At 33.6% G+C, this 27107-nt stretch overlaps 1 protein-coding gene across 1 annotated transcript; it reads right to left on the bottom strand.

Annotated features, from left to right (window-relative positions):
* Nucleotides 1-10683: 10683 nt before the first annotated feature.
* LOC132721148 (uncharacterized) lies at nucleotides 10684-25116 on the bottom strand. Its single transcript, XM_060705403.1, has 4 exons — nucleotides 25048-25116; nucleotides 18848-18905; nucleotides 13316-13471; nucleotides 10684-10796 (listed from the first exon to the last, which is right to left on the bottom strand). The coding sequence occupies exons 1-4, from the start codon at nucleotides 25048-25050 to the stop codon at nucleotides 10684-10686; spliced, it is 330 nt and encodes a 109-aa protein (XP_060561386.1). The 5' UTR covers nucleotides 25051-25116.
* Nucleotides 25117-27107: the final 1991 nt, after the last annotated feature.

Here is a 27107-nt window from a genome sequence, read left to right as displayed (position 1 = left end):
AGGAATTTCCTTATTTTGAGCAGCCGATGATAAAACTTAACAAAAACATTCATTGGTTTATAGCCTTGAAACAACAGTGCATGTTATTGATCATTTAATTCCTTCATTCGACTATCTTTATATCATATATCTTATTAAAAAAAACTTACGTGGGCTGCATTTGAAATGTAGCTGAAAATTACAATTTAAAACAAAACGAATGACTTGATAAAAAGTATTAGCTTGCCTCGTCGCTATACCAAGTCCAGGAGGGCGCCCATTCTTTTAAAAAAAATACCAATACATGTATATGTAGTGTCCTTCTTAATTACGGATATCTCTCAAAATAAATAAACATTATTGTTAATTATAATCAAAATGGTGACTGAAAGACCGGTTACTATTTTAATTGACCTTTTTGAAACAATTGTTGGATGTAATTTAATATTTATTGTGAGATGACGGCCTATATTAATGTCAGACTTGATCTGAAACAAACAAACACCTGCAGAGACTAATTCGTTTCATTCATTAGCATTTTTTTTTGATAAATTAAAACCAATTTACTTGATTTGATTTATTAATAAAAGAAAATACCTATATTAATAGCACAAAACACATATCTTTAATTTGATGAACTTACTCAATTACTTATTTTAGGGGTTCTCGCGTTCAAATAAAATAAGATATAAAAAAAGCAATTAAAAATGTTTCATATTTTACGAACATGCTTGAGCATTGATGTTGGCGTTTGGATATCGTGTTTAAAATTGTTTTGTTTTTTAATCTGTATCAAATATTATTCGTAAGAACAATTAATAGTTTAAAAATAAATAGTGGAATATATTTTGCATTTTACATATAAGATAAATTTATCTGATAGCCTTGTCCGTGTCTGGTTAAAAACTTTTACATTTGTCTCGTATAGTAAGTTAATAACAATATAATTGTGATAACAATATAATTAAAGGTTATTTGTTCTAATGCATGTGTAATACATGTATAGGAGCCATGTCAAGTAAGAATCACTGATTAACTGATTTCAATATAGAAATCATGTCAAGTAAAAATCATTGATAAACTAATTCCAATATAGCATGTATGCCAAATAAGAATCACTGATTAACTTTTTTAGAACGCATGTCTAGTAAGAATCATTGATTAACTTATTTAATTATTGAACGCATTTCTAGTAAAATTCACTGATAAACTGATTCCAATTAAGAACGCATGTCAAGTAAGAATCAGTGATTAACTAATTCCAATATAGACCGCACGTCAACTTGAAGTAAGAATCACTGATTAACCGATTCCAATTAAGAACGCACGTCAAGTAAGAATCACTGATTAACCGATTCCAATTAAGAACGCATGTCAAGAAAGAATCACTGATTAACTGAAACCAATATAGAACGCATTCAAGTAAGAATCACTGATTAGCTGATTCCAATATAGAACGCATGTCAAGTAAGAATCACTGATAAACTGATTCTAATATAGAACGCATGTCAAGTAAGAATCAATGATTAACTGATTCCAATATAGAACGCATGTCAACTTGAAGTAAGAATCACTGATTAACCGATTCCAATTAAGAACGCACGTCAAGTAAGAATCACTGATTAACCGATTCCAATTAAGAACGCATGTCAAGAAAGAATCACTGATTAACTGAAACCAATATAGAACGCATGTCAAGTAAGAATCATTGATTAACTGATTCTAATATAGAACGCATGTCAAGTAAGAATCAATGATTAACTGATTCCAATATAGAACGTATTCAAGTAAGAATCACTGATTAACGGATTCCAATATAGAACGCATTTCAAGTAAGAATCATTGATTAACTGATTCCAATATAGAACGTATTCAAGTAAGAATCACTGATTAACTGATTCCAATATAGAACGCATTTCCAGTAAGAATCACTGATAAACTGATTCCAATACAGAACGCATGTCAAGTAAGAATCACTGATTAACTGATTCCAATATAAAACGCACGTCAAGTAAGAATCACTAATAACTGATTCCAATATAGAACGGATGTCAAGTAAGGATCACTGATTAACTGATTCCAATATAGAACGCATGTCAAGTAAGAATCACTGATTCACTGATTCCAATATAGAACGCATGTCAAGTAAGAATCACTGATTAACTGATTCCAATATAGAACGCATGTCAAGTAAGAATCACTGATTAACTGATTCCAATACAGAACGTATGTCAAGTAAGAATCATTGCATGTCAAGTAAGAATCATTGATTAACTGATTCCAATATAGGAAGGATGTCAAGTAAGAATCACTGATTAACTGATTCCAATACAGAACGTATGTCAAGTAAGAATCACTGATTAACTGATTCCAATATAGACCGCATGTTAAGAAAGAATCACTGATTAACTGATTCCAATATAGAACGCATGTCAAGTAAGAATCACTGATTAACTAATTCCAATATAGACCGCACGTCAAGTAAGAATCACTGATTAACTGATTCCAATAAAGAACGCATGTCAAGAAAGAATCAGTGATTAGCTGATTCCAATATAGAGCGCATGTCAAGTAAGAATCACTGATTAACTGATTCCAATATAGAACGCTTGTCAAGTAAGAATAATTGATAACTGATATAGAATTACTGCCAAGAAAGAATCACTGATTAATTGATTCCAATATAGAGCGCATGTCAAGTAAGAATCACCGATTAACTGATTCCAATATAGAACGCTTGTCAAGTAAGAATGATTGGTACTTTCAGTCAAGCAAAGCACGCATGTCAAAACCACTTGTCCATACAGCAGCAAGGACTTCTATCAATATGGAGACATAAGAACATATTTTGACGACGGGGAATGTTATTAAAAGTGGCTTTGGAGTTATTAAAATTGTTTTGGAGTTATCAAAATAGTTTGAGAAGAACAAAACAAACGACTCTTCCAAGTTAATATCTTTACTTTTTTTATCCAATTCAAATTTACAGACAAAATAAACATTTAAAAGCTCCATCTGGGTCATTAATCAGCACATTTGTCAGTAAAATATCAAAATATTGATTAATTCTATATCAACTGCACATGGGCATGTTAAATGTTTTTGGATAAAATTATTTTAATTGAAGTTAAACATAAGCTGTGAAAACGAAATCTTTTGTATCTAAATTTATGGAACAGCCTGTTAAATAAATAGCCATTTTTCTAAAATAAAAAAATAATAAAATCAAATAAGCTACATATTACAATTTAAAGAATTTCAAGAGTTTCAAGAGTTTATTTCAAAATACATTCGTGCAATATGTCCATGCGTACACAGTACGTATAACAAATAAGCATATAATACAGTCAAATGGTCACTATCAATAATTTATAAAGTTACACAGTATTTCTAAACGTTTACTAATAACAGAATCTACACTCACTTAGTGACACAAGTAGTATCAACATGTCTCCATTTATATTACTGGTAAATAAATACATGTATGTGTGTGATTCTTAAACACATTCTGACTATTGTCTTTGTCGCCTGTTTTCATGTAGAATAAAAATAAAGTAAATCTTAAACTTTAAAGTTATCATTAGTAGTTTATCCTACACGTACAGTCTTGTCTATGTCCTGAAATAAAGATACATATGAAACAGTGCAATTATATATATTTTCTATGACATTGTTTTTAAATAAACAAGGCAGGATATCTGGGTGACCTATTTACGTCATGCTGTTTAATAATTATGCATCTTTTTTTAAACTCTTACACTCTTGGCAACTGAACCGATGTTGACCAAGATCAGCTGGCAAAGCCTTGCCGTCCGATCATTGCACGCACTATTCGCTATTCAGTCAGAACATATTTCATATTTTCTTCTAAAAATGACGAATTATTTTGTTTGTATTGAAAGATGAACAAGTACATTCATATATTAAAAAGATTTTGCGTGGTAACGGTTATTAATTATTAATTATTTTTAAAATGTATCAGTATTTCGTAACATACAGTTAGAATAGTTGAGAATATATCAAAAGATTTTTGCCGTGACAATTAAATGTCCATTGCCATATTAAGTGTCTGTTGTAATTTTTAAGCTTGCGAATCATCAAAGCATTATATTTCGTACAATTCAACTCCTAATTTCCAACTAGAAGATTCAGTTTACTACTATAACAATGGTAATCTTTTCAAGTTGTAATATGATGATTTTTTAAGGTTCATAAGTATTATAAAGGGTAAAGTTTCTTGAAGTTGGATTAATTTTTAACAGGTCAATTTTTTACCTTTACAAAAGCCACGATCTTCATTCAAACTTGTTTCTAAAAACTGTAACAGCAAACGCACACACACATATAAGCGTCGAAGGGGAAACAGACATACCTGAAAAGAGGAAATTGTTACTGTTTTTGATATTGTAGACAGAATTATAATCTAGATTAGCTCGAAACATTATCTGTTTACATCAATCTTTACAATCAATCTTTACAGGGTGTCGATAATTAATATATGAGCCGCGCCATGACAAAAACCAACATAGTGCGTTTGCGACCATCATGGATCCAAACCAGTCTGCGCATCTGCGCATCTGCGCAGTCTGACCAGGCTCTGTAGGAGCACATTAGTCTCGGAGCACATTTGTCTCACGAAGTGTGACCGATGTGTTCGTAAACATTCATATTTGCGACAAATTGTAAATGAGACAGATGTGTTCGACACACAATAGAAAGGACACTCAAAGCACATTTGTCTCTCATTTTTTCCATACAATTCTTAAAAGGTAATAATTATGTCCATCTGTATACCGGCTTCAAGCCATTGTTCTGTGTTTTCTGTATTTATAATACCGTTTTGAGGTCATTTCCGGTCAGTCAAAAACTTCCTGCCTCTGCATAGGAGTCATATATTAAATTAAAGAATATCCCTGTTCTGCATGTCACAATGAAAATTTCTACAAGTGCAGCATCTAGAACCTAAACACATATGCAGCAAGTCTATTCTTATCGTTATCAATTGTGGTACGTCTATTTTCAATGCTTTAAAGTTTTATAGATGATTTATGGCACTAGAAATATTCTTAGCAAAAACAAGGTAGTATCTACGGTGGCATAAAGGGGACATAGAATTTTCTTATTTATTACGTGCGCACACAATAGCTTTTCCGTGGCCATGCGATACTATTACGTGCGCACGCGATAGCTATTACGTGCGCACGCGCACATGTATTGCGCATTTGGACCCTGACCGGAATCCTCGCATGAATAGTTCGACGCCCCGTGTATGTGTCGAACCTACAGCGGTTAGAGCCAAGTGGTTTTTCGAAATCACACGGTCACGGAGGCCCTTAAATAATCCATGGAAAAAAATAAGAAGACTATTACACACGTATTTCGTTTTCATCAGAAATATATGTATAAAAAGTCGTCATTTTCCAAGAATTGCGGCTTTCAGATTCGCCATTTAAAGGCACTTACAACATGCATGAGTTCCTAAAATAATCCGGGTAAAGCCATATTATGGAATATCGGGCCACTCAGAATCGGGCGAGACGCGACATTCCGATGAGACACGAAGCGAGGCATGATATTGTAACAGGATATCTCGCAATGTCTCGCAAGTATCACGTACCAAGAGATTTCAGAAAAGCATAAATTTTTATTTCTTTAGATAGGGCAAGTATGAATTTATTAATATTCAAATAATGATTTCTGAGGAAGTTAGATGCTTGTAACCCAAAGAAATTCGCGATAAGTGTGAAGTAATGCGTAATAAAAGTAGCAAAATGTAAACAATGTAGTACTTTGGCTTCAATATAAAATTCTAAATCATTTCAACTGTACAAACTGCAAAAAAGCAGCCGATGAAAAATGCTTCAGATAATTAGCCAATGAGTTACTTTTTGGAGCTAAAAAACTATACCAAAAATACACAGCTTTTGAGGAATACAAATAAAAGCATTTCTCAGGCATAATGGGCCTTTAACTGATTTTATAAAGACTATAAAGGGAATACTACTTAGCGGTATATATGACCTGGAATCAATTTCTTGTCTCGCGTCGACGAACGGGAGGCGAAGCGAGACGCGAGATTTCGCGAGACACGAGATTTCGGCGAGATGCAAAACGAGTCACAATATTGTATCTTTTAATATCAACCGATTATGGTGTTCCGTTTTGACATAAGTAACATTTTTGTCTCCCTGAACAGCTATGCACAATGGTACAAAGGTGAAATTGAGATGGTACGATGGTGCGATGATTAAAGCACGATGGTGAAATCACGATGATGCGATGACACGATAGAGAAAATAATATCGCGTTTTCATCATCAGGCCATCGCAGTTTCATCATATCGTACCATCGTATTTTCACCATCGTAACATCGTCTTTCATCATCACGTTTTCATCATCGAGCCTTCGTTGTTTCACCATCGTACACTCGTTGTTTCACCATCGTACAATCGTTGCTTCACGTTCGTACCATTGTGTTTTCACCATCGCACCATCGCATTTTCATCAATGTACCATCGTGCCATCGCGCTGTCACCATTGTACCGTCGTGAACGGGATTTAGTATGTTTCAGTGTTCGCCTTCAGGTTAAGCCAATCAATTTCTTGAATTAGAGATATTATAATTAATAGTTCACTGTAGGTTTTCATAAAGAAAGCATACGCAAACATATTGATGATTACACTTGAGGTAAAACGGCGAACCTCGATTCTAAAAAAGAATTTCTGCTGTGGGGAAATATGTGACAAATAATTCATAAAAAATGACGAGACAAATGTGCTTTCTTGTCCCTTAAAAAAATGAGACAAATGTGCTTTCTTGTCCCTTAAAAAACTTGATCGGAGCACATTTGTCACACAAATGAGTTTTTTTGGGTAGACATTTGAGGTCCCATTTGTCTAATGTGGGACAAATGCGACCGCATCGGTCTTACGTAAGACAAATGTGCTACGAGACAAATGTTCTCCTACAAGGCTCCATGCTGTTTGCTATCAGTTTCTCTACTTGTTATAGGGTTTGTAAGCGAACAGCATGGATCCTGATCAGACGCAGGCTGGTCTGGATCCATGCTGGTCGCAAACGCACTATGTTGGTTTTGTAATGACACGGCTCATATATTGGAAGCACTGTATTATGTACTGTTTATATGTTTATGTTGTCTTGGCCATATTCTTCACTATGTAATTGATAATTGAGCAAAGCTATGGTATTATGCCGATTGGCTAAATAAACTGAACTGAACTACATAAATTATACTGTTCATGGCTTACATCGTTTTACAACGGAAACCACTATGAACATTCAGCATACCACAGCGTAATAGCGCAGAGGTAGAGTGTTCTTTAGGAAGTGTAGAGATCTTGGTTCGAATCCTGGAAAAGGTTTTTGTTTTTTTGTTGGGGGGGGGGGGTATTTGTTTGTTTCATAACAGAGTTAAAATCAAAGCAGTCGTTATCAAAGGTGCTAAATCATTATTATTTTGCTGAACATACACATAAGGAAGATGCTTTTATGCTTAGATAAATACAGTGTGGCAATACCACGTGACATTGACGTCATTTTCGGCATCATTTCCAAGACAAATGTTGCACGATTCGGAAAAGAAAATAGCCGTAAATATTTTATTTCTGTACCAATTTCTTTGGGATATGCACCAGTCTACGGGGAAAAATATAAGCTTTCCACAGAAAATTGGATCTTCGTCAGTTTATAAGCCGTTTTATCAAACACTTTGCATAACCTTGGAAGTTGCTTGTATTAGAGCGGGCTTCAGTTGCAAGCTATTTCGTTTTCTGGCGTTATCTGGTCTACGTCTTGATTAAAAAGTCAGGTTTACATTAACCGGGAGTACGGAAGGCAAAACTCTACCTAAATATGTTCATATCTTTATTATGAATGAATATAAATCTTAAATTTTTCTTCAATTGTCAATTCTGGCACCAGTTCCAAGTCGTAAAAAAGGGCTACAGTTTAAAGCAGATTTTAGAATCCGTTGCAGATGCAAAGCAACATGCCTACCGTTCTCTTTCTACAATTTAGTTTTTCATTGTTGATCATTCACAGAGAGATAGTGAAAAAACCGATTTTTCCTTTAAGCAATAACACTTACTTGTATCGCAATAGTGCACGTCAAATCACGTAGATAGGAAAATAATATTTTAGTTTCGTTTTGAAGATGTTTAAAGTATTGCTCATTTTATCCTATGTAGTAAAATGTGTTTTATTCTATTTCACAATGGCGAACTTGATAAGAAATATATGTGCTCTCAGTGAGAGAAAGAGTTAAAAAAAACACTTTAAATTTGTATGCTATGGAAAGGTTTACACTTTAATAACGCGAGTGTTGTAAAGCTAAAGATTTTTTTCAGTTTATTTTTGTAAAGAGTAACTGACAAACACTGACACTCGTGAATGTGACGAATAGGTTCTTCTGTCCTCAAAAGAGAGACTTTTAAAAAGATATATATATATATATATATATATATATATATATATATATATATATATATATATATATATATATATATATATATATATATAATATATATATATATATATATATATATATATATATATATATATATATATATATATATATATATATTCTGGAATTGTTGTATAATAAATTTCTATAAAGTTTGATAAACGAAATCACAATTTGAACTTGGAACTTTTCCGTGTAAATCTGATAGTATTGTTACTTAGTTGTATTACTTGTGATTCTCTATTTATAAAAAAGACCCAAAATAGCCATGAATAAGAACGAGAATGGACGCCATGTGGAGTAAACAAGGTAGAAAATAGTAAACAGATAAATGATTTTACAAACCAACAACCATCTATCACAGTCAAATTTCTTGAATCAAAACATCCAAAAAGACGGAAATAACAATGATTATCAATAATTATATAAATATATAAATTAACATCTGTAATAGCAACATCGGCAAGAATAATGACTTGGGTCCATATGACACTGATGCGTCCATTGAATAATTGATAGCTAACATAAGCTTAGTAAAATTACGATTACATTTGAAGACTATATTTAATTTTTATCTTTCAACTGTCAAATGACTTACTCCTTTATTTACATATCAGATAATTCACTTATTTAGTATATGCGTCATGTTTATCATGTGTTAGATTTTAATGTGTGGTTCTTTTTTTAAATATTAAAATGCTACAAAAATCCTGTTGAGGACATCTGCAGGTCATGACGCGTGCAATAATCCATGCATTTACAGCCAATGACCACATAGATAAGAAATAGTCCCAAATAGCCCTATCGTTTTTATTCAGTTGAAAGTTAAAAAGTTCTACTCGATTTAAATGTTTTCAAACCATAAATATTCCGTTCCCTTCCTCTCTTTACAATGTATATTGGTGAGCTCTGTGACAAAGCTGAGTTGACTGATATAATTAACTAAATTTGTCAGATATGCAGTTTATCAACAGAAATAAATGCAATTATGAAAAAGATAGTGTTTAATAGTGTGTTTAATAGTGTTCTTAAGTGAACGAAGTTATATCCAGTTCACGCATAACGGTTACCGTGGGTATGAAAACAGGATGTAAAAATATTTTTTATCAACGAGTTAAAAAGCTGAATCTATCATACTTAAACATTGCTACAGGTTCTTTATATATAATTATATGGTTATACGTATAAATAACTCTTTAAAAAAAAGAATAACATTTGACTTTAAAATTGCCGCGTTGAGGCGTAACCCTTTTCACAGCATACAAATCGAAGTGATCCTGAATGTGCACGTTCATTGGACAGGCTAGCTAGCTAAGCTAATCCGAGCCTGCAACATTTTCAATTTTGCCGTTTCTGGTGATATTTAGGGTTTCTGTTTTCAATTCCACGTTTAGTATTGTTACATGACACAAATAGAGTTTTCATAATCATTACCGTGAAAGAACAATGATTAAAGAGCAAATAAATTTCTTTACAAATACAGATAACAATTTTACGACTTTTAAAATCACTTATAGCGCAGCGAGTAAAAATCATTTAAATATTCATTTGTGTTAAAGTAAATCGTATAGTAAATAAAATGTTTTTCATGGTTAACATAATTATAGAAAGAGAACGGTAGGCATGTTGCTTTGCATTTGCAACGGATTCTTAAATCTGCTTTAAACTGTAGTCCTTTTTTTCGACTTGGAACTGGTGCCAGAATTGACAATTGAAGAAAAATAAAAGATTTATGTCATTTATAATAAAAATATGAATATATTTAGGCAGAGTTTTGCCTTCCGTACTCCCGGTTAATGTAAACCTGACTTTTTAATCAAGACGTAGACCAGATAACGCCAGAAAACGAAAATAGCTTGAAACTGAAGCCCGCTCTAATACAAGCAACTTCCAAGGTTATGCAAAGTGTTTTTGATAAAACGGCTTATAAACTGACAAAGATCCAATATTCTGTGGGAAGCTTAATATTTTTCCCCGTAGACTGGTGCATATCCCAAAGAAATTGGTTACAGAAATAAAATATTTACGGCTATTTTCTTTTCCGAGTCGAGCAATATTTGTCTTGGAAATGATGCCGAAAATGACGTCATAGTCACGTGGTATTGCCACACTGAAATACATGTTTATGTAACATTTTTATCACTGGTAAGAAATATGTAAAGATTAAAGGTTACATTGTTCATGAATTTATCTTCATTTTACTCACCACCACTACCAGGAGTCACACGTAGAACCGCTCTGGTATAACCTGAGCTGCACACACAATTTGTACTACATTCAGAGTTACTAAAACACCGGAACAGTCCGAATTAGCGCCACATGTGTCTCCAAGACCTACATTTGATACACACAGTATACATATATACAATACTAATTAATATAAAAATATAAAAGTATATGTACTATATCAGTTTTAACGATCGCTATGCTTTTTTGTTTTGTTTTGTTTGATTTTCAGTCACATTGACACAGTGAAGATTATTTATTGATATTTTCAGCGTTACTTATGGTGGCTGATTTGGTAACATTGCGCGTTGCATTGTTTGATAGCGAAACGCAACCTATATCGTTATCACCTTTTCGTCTTGTCGCTAGCGACAACAACGACAAAAAGCGCCAAACAACGCGTTTTGTCGCGCTGTCGTCTTGTCGACCTGTTTCTAGCAAAGCACGCCAAATGGCGCGTTGTCGCGGTGTCGCCTTTGTCGCTTGGCTAATAAGCAAATCCTTCGATTTGAATCGAGCGACAATTATTTGGAACGCGTTTGTGAGTCGTGTTGGCGCTAGCGACAACAGGACAAAGCGCCGTTTGGCGTGTTTCGCCAGAGACAGAACGACAAGACGACAGCGCGACAACGCGCCGTTTGTCGCTTTTGTTGTGTTGTCGCTAGCGTCAAGACGAAAAGGCGATAACGATAAAGGTTGCATTGTCGATATCGGCAACGCAACGCGCAATGTACCAAATCACATCGCAACGCGCAATGTACCAAATCAGCCGCCATACAAGCTACCTTTAACACCAGTATAACGTCACATGAACATAAGAATTTTGTAATTTTGAAAGTAGGAAACACATCACAAAAAATTGTATCAAGTGCTACTATATAGATAATACTTGCCCGTCCTAGTGATGTTGGATAATTTCAACCTGGTAAAATATCCACTATCACTCGGACAGCCATGTGTTATATGTTTTTATACCGGAAAGTCACCTACGGATGGTAATATAAGAAAAATCTCCCGGGAAATATGCTCTACATGGTGATATTCATGTGCCACAGGGTGATACAAGAAATATCTCCCGGGAAATATTTTCTACAAGGTAATACAATAAATATCTCCCGGGGAATATTCTCTATATAGGTGATATAATAAAAATCTCCCGGGGAATATTCGATCTCGATCGGAACACATTACATGTCTATTGGTAAGAAATGTGCAAAACTGTCTCTAGCACAATTAGAAAAATAATGGTTAGTGTGAAACATTAATAATTTTGTGCAATGAAAATAAAAAAGCAAAGTTTTAGAACTGTTTGTTTTTTATGATCTTCAACATTTCAATCATGACAAACTTTTGCTTATATTTGTTTCATTTTAAAACAGATATTGGCAAACGTAAATACAAGTTAATACACTAATACTTTACAAATAATAATTTTTTTTTTGAAGAATATTTCTTTTCAAATACACGACTATTGTAGAAACCCACAGACCTTTAGCAACACAAGTAGACCCTGACGTTTTGTATTGTCCCTCACACACACAGTTCGTGTTACAATTAGCATTTGTCACAGCGGCACTAATAATCTCTGTCATATTTTGCGGTTCGGATCGGAATATCCTTCCCGAGGTGACCCGCCCATTGGGCGGTAACGAGGCTTGCCGAGTTACCGCCCATGGGCGGGTGACCGAAGTCACAAACGAAGTCACAACCGTAACTACTTTCATTCAACAGCGTATGAATCAAAAAAATTTTCAAAACCCGAAAAATTTACGTCATTTTTTTTCTTTTGCCATTGTTACTGCACGGGGAACTCATCTGGAACCCCCTATGCCAGATGAAAATTTTCCGGCATGGGTAAAACTAACGGAAAACGCCAGTCTGATATGCAAGAAAATCCGAGTCGGCACTGGCATGTATCACTTAAAATTGTAAACAACATGTTATCGTTATATTAAAAACTTAAAGAAGTAAACAATAGATAAGCCTAACACCATTTAATTAAGAGAGGTATTTTCATATTTTGAATTTATATACAATCATAATTGCGGACATGAGATAGCGTCACTCCCGAATATAACACAGGGTTGGTGATCACCGTGACATTTGTTTACTGTAACATTGGATCACCGCGAATGGTTTTTGCCAATTTTTTCGTTAACTTTATATCTTTCAATATTGAAACAATAAAACATACACCCTGATCAGGCAAATATTTTTCGCGTTACAATTGTATATCTATGTTGCTCTTGTTTTTTCCCACGAAGACCGCTACAATTGTATATCTATGAAGCTCTTTAAAAGTAATTTTCTCCATATGCTTGCAAAATTTGTGACGCATATTATAAGGAGAACTAAATTCTGCTGGCATAACGAGAAAAGTGAAATAGCTACAATGAAATGTAATATATCAATTAAATCGGCTTCTACCTTGATATAACAATCAGTCGAGTTACAATAATAATCTGGAATTACAAATGTCCAACTGAGATATGTTCGTCTTTATTTCGTCTGATACTCATATTCTTTGAATCACCTAACAAGTTTTCTTACATAATATACCGATTATAACGACATTTCAAATATTTGAAAGAGGTTATATTTTTTTTTGACAGATAAATATAAATAACCTTTTGCAGTACAGCCACCGGCCCCATTATCCTTGTATGCAGCTGTACATACACATTCACCATCTCCATTACCATCCGTGTCTGTTACCAGATCACATTCTGAGTTAGCCTGGTCAGCGGTACATTCTGTATTATTCGCACACGCCGTAAGTAATGCTGTAATAAAGGTTAAACATAAAAGATATAATTATTAAACAATAAGAAACCTTTTATTTGTATGGAAACATAAATGACTGAAGGAAACCTATGGAAGCATAAACCTGCCCTTTTAACTTGTGTCTTATGACTTGCGACTTATGACTTATGACTTTTGACTTCTGATTTGTGACTTACCTGTTTGACATAAATTGGCGCGTTTTCGAATAAAATATGGCAGACGAAAACGCTTTATATACTAGAACATTTTTCCCATTTAATTGAGGCGTTTTATAACACAGTCTCTTTTAAAATCGTATTTTATCATCTGGATTAGCTGCGACTTGAAGGCTGCTCAACATTGTCGACCTTTGTTCTGTTTTATTCAAAATGTAAGTGTTATACAAACCTCTCTCACGTGTAGATTCTCTTAAAATTTATTGTTTTAATGACGGTTGTGGAAGCTGTACATAGCCTGTAAATTATGATACAGTAGTATCTGATGCATTCGAGGGTTGATGGATTTTTTAATTTTAAAATATATTTTCACATTAATCAATTTGCTAGCTAGCGCAGAGTGTCGCTCAGGGTAGCAGGCTGACTGAGTGGTTCACACAATTGACTTATGATAGGAGAATTTGCTGGCAGTCTAGGTTTAAATCCTGCCTGCTAGGTTTGTGCTAGCTGGTGCTTCACTGGGCAAAAAAACTAAACAACCATTGCTGACGTTCCTATAAGAGATTCTACAGAGTGTCTGTAAGCTCCAACCTTTCTGCACTATGATACCTAAATAAATTATGTTATGTATTATCCAAAGCAAAACCCTTGACATGCGAGTTAAAGATTGAAAAAAAAAAAAAAGAAAAGGAAAATTCATGTTAGATTTTTCTTTACACTATGCTAGAACATATAGTACCAGATATATTGTTGTTATTTGCACTAATCATCCTGACTGTTAACACTATTTTTTATATACTTTACAGATACTGACAGATACTGATATAGATGAACAGAAATAAAAATGGAGATTGGGCTCATAATATTAATGATTTTGGCACTTTTTTATGTGGTGATGTGTGTTGTACCAACCTTTTTGCCAAAGCAAACTTTGAATCAGAGGTCCGAACTTATTATTGAATATTTCAAACTTGGTTTCAAATACACCGAGATTCTAGAATTTTTATTAAATAGACATAAAATTTTGTTGTCAATGCGGCAATTATATAGATTCCTAAAGAAGTTTAACCTAAAACGTCGGGGATTACAACCCCACAGTTATTAATACCATTCACAAAGAGCTGAATACTTGTGGACAAACCATGGGTTATAGGTTTTGTGGCAACGGCTTCAAATTAATCATAATGTGAAGACAACTCATCAGGAAGTTATGGAGGTAATGAAGATTTTAGATCCTGAGGGCACTCATCTGATCTGAGAAGAACCTATCGTCTCAAAAGGCGTGTTTATTGTGCGAAAGGTCCCAACTATGTTTGGCATTTAGATGGTTATTGCAAGTTAAAACCCTTTGGATTTTGTATCCATAGTATTATTGATAGATTAAGTAGAAGATTGATCTGGCTAGAGGTATCGGTTACAAACAATAATCCATACCTCATTCCAAAGTATTTTTTTTAATTCCCTGAAGTCATTTTGAAAAGGCACTTCGTATCATACGTTGTGATGCTAGAACAGAGAAAACTCTGATGTATACCTTTTACAACAGTTCTTTCGATACAATGCAATTGACGCTTTTGCAAAAACACAGAAGTTTATAATTGGTAAAAGTACTTCCAATCAGCGAGTTGAACTTTGGTTAGGCTCTTTACGACAAGAAGATTTACAGTGGTGGCTCAGCTTTTTTTAAAGAGACTTGCGCGATTCTTGACGATATGATAAACTCGACCCAGTCCACTCTGTTAATCTGAAATTTTGCTTCAAGGATCTAAATTCCAACACAACTTGAATCGAATTGCTCAAAACTGGAATACTCACGCTATTAGACCCCAAAAGAATAAAACGAGCTCAATATGGAAAACCTGACGTAATGTTCTTTTTACCCGAACTATTTGATAGTCAAAGATTTCGGTACAAATGTGTTGATATACAAGACGTAATTTGTTGTCAACGGATGTATTCAATCCCGAAGAACAGAAATAAAGACTTTAAAGAATTGGCTAAACTCTTGAAACCGGATTACAAATGGCACTTGACGCTGAAACGGCACTGCAATTGTTTTTCGAGCTTCAATAAATTGGTACGGGTAGCAGACATCCTGCGACTAAAAAACGACAATGCAACACGACTACACAGCTGTAAATATATAAACAGCTACTACAAATGTATGTATTATGTATCCACAACACTGTCAAACTGGGTTGAAATTGTTCGTCACCGCTTTGTTCTTTGCTACATGGATGGAGGATTTTGAAATAATTTAGCGCAAATGTTCACCATCATAAGATGTGTCCCAGTATAAGACACATTTCCGCACTGAAGGTCAAAGTCACACTTAGAGGTTAAACGTCCACTTCTATATGAATGAGTGGGTTTTGAAATAACTTGGCACAAATGTCACCATCACGAGACGAGGTGTCGCTATATACAGCCGCAACCCTGAGTTGAAGGTCAAGGTCACTTAGACAGACAGATTATAACTAATCTGTTATAACTTCTTTATTTATTTAAGCCAAAGCCTTTGATGTTTTAACAAAATTTCATTTGGACAAAAGCAGCCTTCGTCTGAAATGTCAACATTTGGTGTTGACCCATACTTGACATTGACCTTTATCATTAAAGGTTTAGAGATGTGTCTGCATACCGGGTACATCTTCTTACGATGGTGAACGTTTGTGCCAAATTATTTCAAAATCCCTCCATCTAAATTAAATGTACATAGATGATACTACTGAACCTATTCCGGTAACTACCGCTATATCGCACTCAGTGGTGCCGCAGATATCTGCACCGAGCGCGGTCTGCCACCCCAGTGGAAAAAAACGGTACTCCTACAAAGGCTAGGAAGATAAACAGAGACAGCCTTTTTCTGTGGAACATTAATAGACTATCCTCATTGATAATCGACAGTGATTTATTTTCTTTTTTGATCAATTATGATATCATTTCTTATGCTGATATATAAACTTTAGTTAATGTCCGCACCTCAAATTCAATAAAAATGCCAAACGTCATAGTAGAAGCGTACTTATATACACTTGTACATGTATTCGCAATAAATATTTCAATCATGACAATAATGAGCTTTGGTGTTTTGGATTAATCACAAGAAACTCAAAACTGGATCAGTCAATGACATTTGTGTTTTGCATATAAATACGAGAATGGCAGATATGGCTTATTCGGGGATCACTTTGTTTCGAGATTTTTATTACCATGGCGCTCCCACGTATGCTGTTGTAAGATTGTTGATGTAATCTACTAGTATTTAAAAATTATACATGTAATTGGAAATTCATCAATCAATGTGTCCGACCAAATTTGACAGACAAGTCCTAATCCAAAACAACATATATCATTTCTAGTTTATCTTACAACATGACGATTAATTTAGGTCAACTGACAAGTTTAATTATAAATGTATGTCTAGAACAAAGTTCGCCCGTGCCTGCTCCTATTTCATTAACAAAAGTACAAAGTATCCGAGTCTCTTTAAATTGTTTTCAAACAGATAACATCAACAATATTCAAACAGCAGATGATGATGCGACATGGTAAATGTAAGTAATGCCTGTCACACATATTTTAAAGTAACAAAGTCAATGGTGAGTGTCACAGTACCGAACCAAAGTGTGTATATATATTAGAAAGGTCACATTTTTGTAAAACATTTTGTTTAAGGAGTAAATGATGATGGGATGTTCAAATAGCCTAGCCAAATTTACAATATAAATAGAAATTGTGCTGCACGCCCAGGTCCCTCTTTCTATGGCAAAGGTCTCAGAGGCCAATTCATGAATTGTCAAATTGTGGTGCATTTTTGTGACATGTTGGCACGTTGGCACGGCACTATTGGCAGTAGTATGTCTCACATTGGCAAGCAACTTCCTCAATGAGGTAAAGGTGTTTTTGGTTGCAAAGAAAAAGACCTCAAAGATTTCACTTTTAATTCTGAAACTAATTGTTTCATTTTTTTTAAAACTATAGAAGGAACATATAAACAAAGCAAGAGATGTTCGAAAATTATTGCCACATGACCATTTTCTGGAAAACCAATAAAGATATTATAAAGATTTGTTTTGCACATTAAAGAATGTTCTTTCTGTTGAAGACTACGTATTTTTTTCTTTCTTAAATCTTGCAGATAACCATTCGATTTTTTGCCCAGTATATAAACCATACCCACTACTGATATGAATTGCTGATATACATCGTGCATTGATTTTCGCAACATTATATGGTTGTATAGCACGAAGATAAATAACTTGCAATAAAACTTTTTATAACATCTCATTCTCTAATAGTTTTCCAGAAAAAAGTCGAGTTACAACACTTTCCGAACTACCCTCGTTTTATTGGACCTTACAACGACCCATACAACTACACCTCCCTTCTTTCCAAAATAAGAACATATACCATTGTCTCTCCTCTTTACTAAGATTTTGCTGATATTTACTTATTATCACTATCAATATAAAAACCAAAAAGATGTTCAATTATTATTAAACTACATACGATGATCAAACAATGACAAACAACAACGATAACAAATTGAATTACGGTGCATAGCATAAGCTTATGTTACTACATGTAAAATAAATGTTGTTTCAAATAAGTAGTATGCAGTGTGTAAGTTTGAAGAAAAAACTACACACCCCAAAGCTTAATTACATGAATATACATCTATAACTTGGAATGGCACATTGTGAAGAAATTTAATAGTTTTACATAAATCTGAATCTGTTTAGCAATAGTTAACTCAAGGTTACACTCTCATAGGTACTTTATAGGAAAGATGATCAGACGCACTGTCACAACATTTCAAACACAAAAACATCACAAACAAATCGAGAAAAGTACTTAAAACGTAGATTATATTAAAATTAACTGATACAATTCAATGAACAAAAATATTCTATGTAAAAACTCGTTTTCTGCCATATTTCATTCAAAAACGCGCCGAATTATCATGTTCAACAGACAAGTCAAAAGTCACAAGTCAAAAGTCATAAGTCACAAGTCACAAGTCAAAAGTCATAAGACACAAGTAAAAAGGGCATGTTTATGCTTCCATAGAAACCTGTATTATGTAATTGTTAGTAATGCACGTGCACACATTCTATAACGGCTTATATACATATATAAGTATGTAAATTAATAAGCATACTAATTTCAATTTATTACAAACATTTGATTTATGTAAATAAGCATGTCGTAAGTTACCTGAACAATTCGATGTCAGAGCAAACACCGTCGCAAATGCAAGAAGGAACCTTACATCCTGAAATACAGATTATTTATAAAACGTCGGCAAATTTTAACTAACAAATATGTTTATAATCAAGAGAATACTACCAAGATCTTTAACATGAAATAATAATAACAGTCACTAAAGTGAAAGAGTAGGCATGCAGATCCTAAGATACAGTCATGTCCATCACTAGTAGGTGTCATTTAAAAGTTTTTTATCATTGATTTTCAGTATAACATTTTAAGGAAAAGTTTTTAAAACAATTGAGTCAAACATACAACAGAATCAAAGGACCTAAAGTACTAATGGAAGGCGAAATGTTAGTGTGTGCGATTGATTACAAATACTTTTAAGTTCTTCCACGCGGAACCAGTTCATTTGAAAGAGGAGGGGCAGTAGGGGGAGGGGGGTAGGGTGAACAAAGTTGGGGGAGGTGAACAGATACCGGTACGCTTGAATGAAGTCAGGTAAAGCTTCTCTGCTTTACCGTCTGGTCCTTCGAAAGGAACTGTTATAGACACATGATATGATTTGATATACGATATACAATATGGTATGATATAATATAAAATTACATGCCATGACATGACATAATATAATAAAAATATATGACATGACATGGAATATGACATGAAATTGACACTGGTATGATATGATATGAGATAAGTTGATATAATAATTATTATATGAATGATATAATATAATATATATAACGATATGATGTGATAGATTACGATATGATAGAGATACGCTTGATATATTTTCGGATAATGGATGCGATTCAAGACATAAGGTTGCCGACACCTACTGTCGTACTTTGGGTTTTTAATAACATATTAAGTTATAGAATGGAATTTTGTGAAGGACAGACCCTTAGAGCATAATTTAATCAGTTGATTTGAAAAAAGTAAATATGAAATGTATTATGTATAATTGCCTTATGCCTATTTGCACATCTGATACATAAGGTAACATAAGTAGATAAGTATCTCTTTATATATGAAAAAAAGACCGTTAAACTCAAACTACATGTACAAGTTTAACTGTTGTAACAAACTGTTTTATAAATCAAAATGATCTAGCTTAAGATTTGGATTTAGTTTTCAAAGCGCGTCCTAAATTTTAATTGTATTTTTAATAGCTGACTATTCTATTTAAAGTATGTAAAAGAAGAAGGGATACTGATCGGCACGTGAATATCACCAGGGTGGGCATCAGTTTCGGTTATATAGTATCAATTGCAAAATCTGAAACTATGGCTTTTTTATGCGACTTTAGAAATTGTTGTCAAACTTCCAATACCATTTTTTAAACTTATTTAAGTCAATGGTATTAAATTATACTGTTCGTGGGAGACGTTATAACAGGTTAGGAACGAGATTGTCGAACGGGGTTTACAAATTCTTTAGCATATCTTTTAGTACTATATGGACATCTCCAGTTATTGTCCAAATGGGTTGGGTGGGTAGGTAACAGTTTTATACTTATTTAAAACATTTAAAAAGAAAACAATGATTTTTTCTTCCAAAATGGTGTTTTAAAATGGGTGGGGTAGGTAATAGTTTTATACATATTTAAAACATTTTGAAAAGAAACAACCATTTTGCTTCATTCATTGTCAGAGATGAATGTTATTATTTTAATATTTGTTTATTAAAAAAGGATTTTCATCAGGATGATATAATAGAATATATGAGTGTTCTAATTTCTTAAGAACAGCCTTTTTTAATATCTTAGCTTTTGTTCAGAAAAGTGTCCATAACTCGTAAACCGTTCTGTAAATTATGTTAAAATTTTGCATGCAGGTGTCCTTTCAGGTATATAACTGACCTATGCTGTCATTTTTTCAGTTCCTTAGAGTGGCCACATTTATTTAGGGTCGTTATATCTTAAATTGGATTAAAGAAAACTGAAATAGAGGAATTTTTATTTCATAAAATGCGTGTCATTATTTTTCCTTGAAAAAAAAATTGTATTATTTCCTACATTTCCGATCAACGCTGAGTAAAAATCTACTACATATAAGGACAAAATGATAAGATAATATTTCATTTGTAATGAGTAGCTATTTAAAGAAATTTATTTCGTCAATATCGAACGATGATCTTCATTTTATGATCACTTGCCGCAGATTCATTGAACTTACCAGAGCATATATTCATTTATTTCATTGTTCTTTGACAGTCTGTAAAGCAGTTTACCAGTACTAGTTCCCTGAACTGATAACATTTCTACATGCCAGAGCAGAGTTACAGTTTGAATGACCGTAAGCAATCACAACGAAAGTGACCAGCTACGTCCGTGAATCGAAGCTATGTCTCCCGATTAACAGGCAAACGCTCATGGTACTTTTGTTTATAATCGTGCTTTTTATTTAATAACAAAATGACCACATGTTGTATATTGACGATACTTAAGTTAATAAGTTTTAATATGAATATATAGTCATAATAAAAAATATATTGCCTCTCCATAGTGGAGTTATAAGAGACTGGGTCATATTATGTTACAAACATCATATACATATTTCATGAAATTATTTGAAAGGCACACAACAATAAACGATATGTGTAGATGTTTTTTTTTTCTCAAGTATTGATATATCCACCCATTTGTAGTGATTGACTGTAATTTCTAATTTACACATTAGTACTTAATGCTTACTTGATTGAAGTCAAATTAAAAAAATCTGACTTAGAAGGCCACGGATATCATACATACATGTACAAACATAATAATTATCTAACTTTTATAATGTTCGCCACTTGTTTTCTTTTTGAAGTTTTTAAATTCTATGCCTCGGATCAGTAAATGAATGTAAAAAATAATTTTCTATATCTGTCAAAATGGTCTCTATAATAATCTCTAAAATACAAGGTTGCTTTTTGTTAAATGTAATTAAATTGTAGATACCAAATTGATGTTTACAGATCTAAACACGTTTTTTCGGCGTAGTTATATAAAAATCGATTTTGACCGTCCGTTGTAAAAAAAATAGAATATTATTTAGCTAGCGTAGCGGCTGACAGCGCGAAAAGGTGTTTTATGTTTAAATTTCAATGCATTTTTTTTCAAGAAAAGTGCATAAACATCTGCATAGAAACTTATTTCATCGGCAATCTAAAGTCTCTCCCAATCTAAAGTCTCTCCCAATCTAAAGTCTCTCCCCATTGATCGTCTCACTTCCCCTCGGAGCGTGCACGTCGCTGAGAAGGCACAGGACAACGGTAGAAGATTTACAGCTTGGCTGGTAGACAATGGAATAACGGCCTTAAACTGAAGCCTCCGTGGGCGTTAAATACGGAACTCCTACTTCGTCAACAACTGCGGACCAGCTGCCGGTGTCCTGACTAATGCCGAGAAGAGTGGCCCTACAAAGTAGGCGCTTGGGTCGACGGTGTGCTAGGGTGCGTGAGCCCTTACCACGGTTAAACGGCTTGAAAGGCAGACCTATTGCTGGCGTAAACAGCCCTTTTCAGGGCTAACCACCTTTCCTATTGTCACAGGTTACTGTACATTTAGGTTCTCATTGACCGCCGTACAGTGACCTACTTTTGGCTCAAAATTCATATCTTTGGCTAATACTCCGTGGAAATTGCATGGAGGTAAATTATCACCACTGTGTGCTTCAAAATTAACTCTTTAAGGACATGACTGGTGCTATGTCCGGGGTCCGTACTCGACAGTGCAAGCTGCATTTTGTGCCCGAAAGGGCGGATGGACCCTCATTAAGCTTTAACTTCATTCACTCTCCCCATTGATTCAGTGATTAATTCGTTCACGTTGCTCCAACTATTTCATCTGCTGAATTAGTTAAAAGAAGATTGTTAAGTACCGATAAACTTAAACCAGAGCAAGTTATTTCCATGTAAGAGTTAATGCTTTAAAAAAAAGAAAAAAAAAAGCAAAACCGATCTGAACCGATGGTAATTTTAGATCTTATCCGCAGCGCACCTAACCCCAAAAAGTGACGTAAAGTCGCCACAAAATCTTTGGCAGAATGATGTTTGTCAGGTTATTATGAAAGCTAAGTAGAGGATTTGCAATTCTTTTCCTAAACGTCCCTAAGAAGAAGATTGTCTAATAAAAATATTAAAACAACGTTTAATTGTATGTAAAAACAGAATAAGTGTTTCAAAAAGGATACAAAATATACAGTACGTATAATATGAGATTATTATACATGGTTGTGTACATAGACAATACTTAATTCTAATGGACGAGTACACAGTTGTCAAAGCTATATTGGACGAGGCCTTGGCCGAGTCTTATATAGGCTCTACCGCTGAGTCCAATAGAATTAGTATTGCGCTCATGGTATAATGACCATTATTTCACTTTTTTTTTACATTTTAATATAATTTCGTTTTGACTCTGTTAATGAAAACGATGCTTAATGGGGTACAATATTTATTTAATATACAATTTTAGACGCTGAAAATGAAAACGAGTCTATCAGGGATACGATTTGTATTTTGATATATGATTATTGTACCCTGAAAAAAATAGGCTAGATGGAGTACAATATGCAGTTGATGTAGACATTTTGGACTCTTGAAATGAAAACGAAGCTATCTGAAGTACGATATGCATTTGATTGATGATTTCGAAGCGGAAAAACCGTACTCACGGTCACTCATTTGATAGCACAGTCACAGTGCGTGCTTTAAACTTTAACTTGGTGTATAATAATGATTTTCTTTTCACGAATTGATGCTGTGCATCGATGTTAATCTTGTAAAAAGAGTTTTATATCGAGGGTCCACTATGCTTGATAGCCGTTTTCTTACGTATGGTCAGTTGCAGTCCGTTCCTGATTGAAAGCAAACATGATGTGAATATACACAAACGCTGCGCAAATGAATATTATTAAAGTTTGTTTCTATAATTGCGATTAATATTTTAATTATATAAAAGAAATAATGATATTTTAATCGCGGAATACGCCGTTATTTTTATGTATATATCAAATTGACAGAATAACTTACGCCAAAATAGTCCGGCAAAGCTATATCAGACACAGTGTGTGTGATTATTATACTGTGATTTTATTTCACAGATAAGTCAGAGAATTTCACTGGTTAGTATAAAATAAAATATTGTTGTCGTTAATCTACGTATTATTGATCTTACGTTGACGCCGTCACCTTGCGACAATGTACGTTGTCTTGACGTGCCCGTTTTTAATAGTACTGCGTCAGCGTGCGAACTTGTGCAATATGCTGAAACTGTCATTGTCCTTACTTGACCTTTTAATTTAATACATGTATAATACATGTATATAAAACGCAGTTTCCAAATAAATCTGTTTTCAATCTGCTCAAAGAAGACACCAACTTCAGCTCGGGACAAAATGGAAGGCAAATCCTTGTATTGAAAAAGGAATGTTATAAAGTCCAAATGTCCGTAACGTCATACCAGACTCTAATAGCACAAGCAGTGTCACATAAAAGCTTTATACCTTATATTGTAATACTGCAGTTTGTAACGTCGCTTTTAATTGGATAATCGTGACGTTTATATTATTAGTTATAAAGATTGTTGACAAGTTATATGGCCCTATAGAAACGGCTATTTGTAAATATAACCCGAGCCGCTAAACGAGGGTTATATTGCAAACAGCCGTTTATATATGGTCATATAACATGTCAACAATCTTTATAACGAATTTATAATACAGCAAGCATCATTTTTAAAAGAAAAAAGAAAGATTTCTTCATAAGTCGACAGCAGCCGTGTAAATAAAACTATATAAACGTCACGATTATCCAATGAAAAGTGACGTTACAAACGTGCGGTTTTATAAAGTTATAAAGTGACAAAGGTCACTAGCGTCATAGTGAAACTCATGAGCAAATTATAATTAAATATTTTGTCGTGTCCAGATAAAGCAACGCTGCACATTTGGTCTACTGCTTGCATGCAAAATTAAATAAAAGCTATTCCTTTTTATAACGTTTTATTTTCCATTTATAAGGCCATGTACAATCATTTTGAGATCAAAATTGTAATATTTTTATTCATTTATAGCAACTTTGAGAAAATTAACTGTTGGGGACAGGGGAAAGATGACGAAATATATGAGGTCATAAACCTTCTCTGTCTCTGTATCTCCGCTCTTCTGTTTAACTCCTACAAAAGTGGACACTTGTTAAATAATAAAATGACTTACCATGATTGATCTTTTACGCAAAATATTATCCTGATTTGAAAAAAAACCCTCTTTGCCTGTGCTACCGTACTTGTTGAAATGACATATGTTCAATGGCTACAAAGCGTCGCTAATTATTAATTATCTACTTAAAAATCAAGATATGGCATAAATAATTATATAGTTTGCTTTTTTGTTAATCTGTAAAATCAGTAATACGAATAATGGAGAAGGTGAAATTAGTGTCGTATCGGTAAAATGAAATTTACGTTATAAAAAAGAGGTTATAGTACACTTTACTGACCAATTACTAGTCAAGACACAATCATTGTATCGAATGTCATATAATCTGGACTTGTAAAGTGGCTCTTTTATAATATATTGGCTGTCAATTTCGCTGCAAATTATGCCAAAATAAAATAGTTTGATATAAAATAAAATAAAATATGAAATAAAATAAAATAAAATATGAAATAAAAAATACAATGATTTTTTGCTTTCGATAAATCATATGAATAAAAGGAGAACATTTTATATGGGGAATCTTTTCTCTTTACACGGTAAGCCTTTCCGGCGCGTAAAAGTATGTGGAATTTTATCATGTTTTAATTTCACGAAAAAAGGTTTTAAAGAAACTTTCTTTTTAAATCAATCATTAAGAAATAGAGAAAAAAAAAACGCAAATCAAAGTAAAGAGTACAGATTGGCTGGCTATTTGTACTTTGTTTCTTTCAGGACATTTCGTAACGTAAATACCTGATAATTATAAATAGTTTGCACTGCTTTAAAGGCACATTATGCCTAAATAACGAATGAAATATTTTTACTTCTTTAGAATGAAGCAAGCAAGAAAGTTTAAATAATGGTTTAAACTTTAAGGCATGTAAGATGCGTATCACATATTATGGGGGAGGAACTGTTACACGAAGAATGGATTTCTTATGATAACTTGTCAGGAGTTCTTCTTGTGATAACTGTCACAGAGATCGTTGAAAAACTTTTGTATGTACTACAAAAACACTAGTCAAAATGGTAATTTACATATTAAAAAAGTAAATTTAGGTGCTAAATTAAACTTTGATGATTAAGCTTGCCTTACATCTTGTATTATGTGTCAAAAACTAGCTCATAGGTCATTCTTCATCGCCTCTTGCTTAAAATCTGGTAGTCTTGAGAAAAAATTCCAAATTTTTTTCCACGTATTGACCTTTATTTCTGGTCTGCATCCTTGCCATTCCTAATTTCCTAACTATAACGCAAAACTGCAAACATAAAGCCGCAGCTAACAAATTTATACCCAATTTTTCAAATGTCTTTGAGTTCTTTTGATAACTCTGAAGATGTCCTTATGATAACTTTTGTTAGTGCTAGTGTGTTTCTTGCGCTAACTCACGGCACGTTTTAGCGTTTTTTATTATTCAATAAGGTTGCATATTGTTATGAAATGTATAACGCTTATCCTTTGCACGTGTTTTTGTAGTATACAAAAATGTTTTCCGACGAACTCTGTGAAAGTTATCACAAGAACGCCTGACAAGTTATCATAAGAACTCCATCCCTCCTATAACAGTTCCTGCTCCGTGCATATGCTTATCACATAGAGAGAGAGTACCCCTGATTGTAAAATTCATTGCAACCAGAACTCCGCTAGTCAGATGAATCGCCTTGTCAACTTTATAGCTGTCAGTTAGGCATTTTCTTCTTACCTATATAACTTTAGTGGCATTTGAACTGATTGTAACAATGTTACGTAAGGATCAATAAAACTGTTAAATTATCAAAAATAAAAATACTATGGAAAAGTTTTACACTGACAGATCAAATGATGACTGTGATGTATTCTTGTGCGCTGTACTTTAAGTCAATGCAAAAAGCATGCATACCAAATTCGGAGTCAAACAAACTTAACAATTGGAAAGATAGTTTTAAAGATCTTTTGAATGGTTCCTCTGCTGACGGATCAAGTGTTTATCATCAAAGAGATGTACAGATAGATCATTACAGTTTTATCCCACAGCTAGACAATACTATTTCAGAAAGCTTGTGGTGTTGAGAATATACCATATGAAGCTTTTAAAAAT

Source organism: Ruditapes philippinarum, unplaced genomic scaffold, assembly GCF_026571515.1.
Source record: "Ruditapes philippinarum isolate M1 unplaced genomic scaffold, ASM2657151v2 ctg6357_1_1_1_1, whole genome shotgun sequence".
Classification (NCBI taxonomy): Eukaryota; Metazoa; Mollusca; class Bivalvia; order Venerida; family Veneridae; genus Ruditapes; species Ruditapes philippinarum.
This window is presented reverse-complemented; position numbering and strand designations above follow the sequence as displayed.

Bases quoted from the DNA above. Each gene is read 5' to 3' on its own strand.
- LOC132721148 (XM_060705403.1), bottom strand. The intron at 13,472-18,847 runs GTAACTTACGAC...CCTTTATTACAG, and splicing joins TCTGACATCGAATTGTTCAG to CATTACTTACGGCGTGTGCG. The intron at 10,797-13,315 runs GTTATTTATATT...TATCAAATGTAG, and splicing joins CGGTGGCTGTACTGCAAAAG to GTCTTGGAGACACATGTGGC.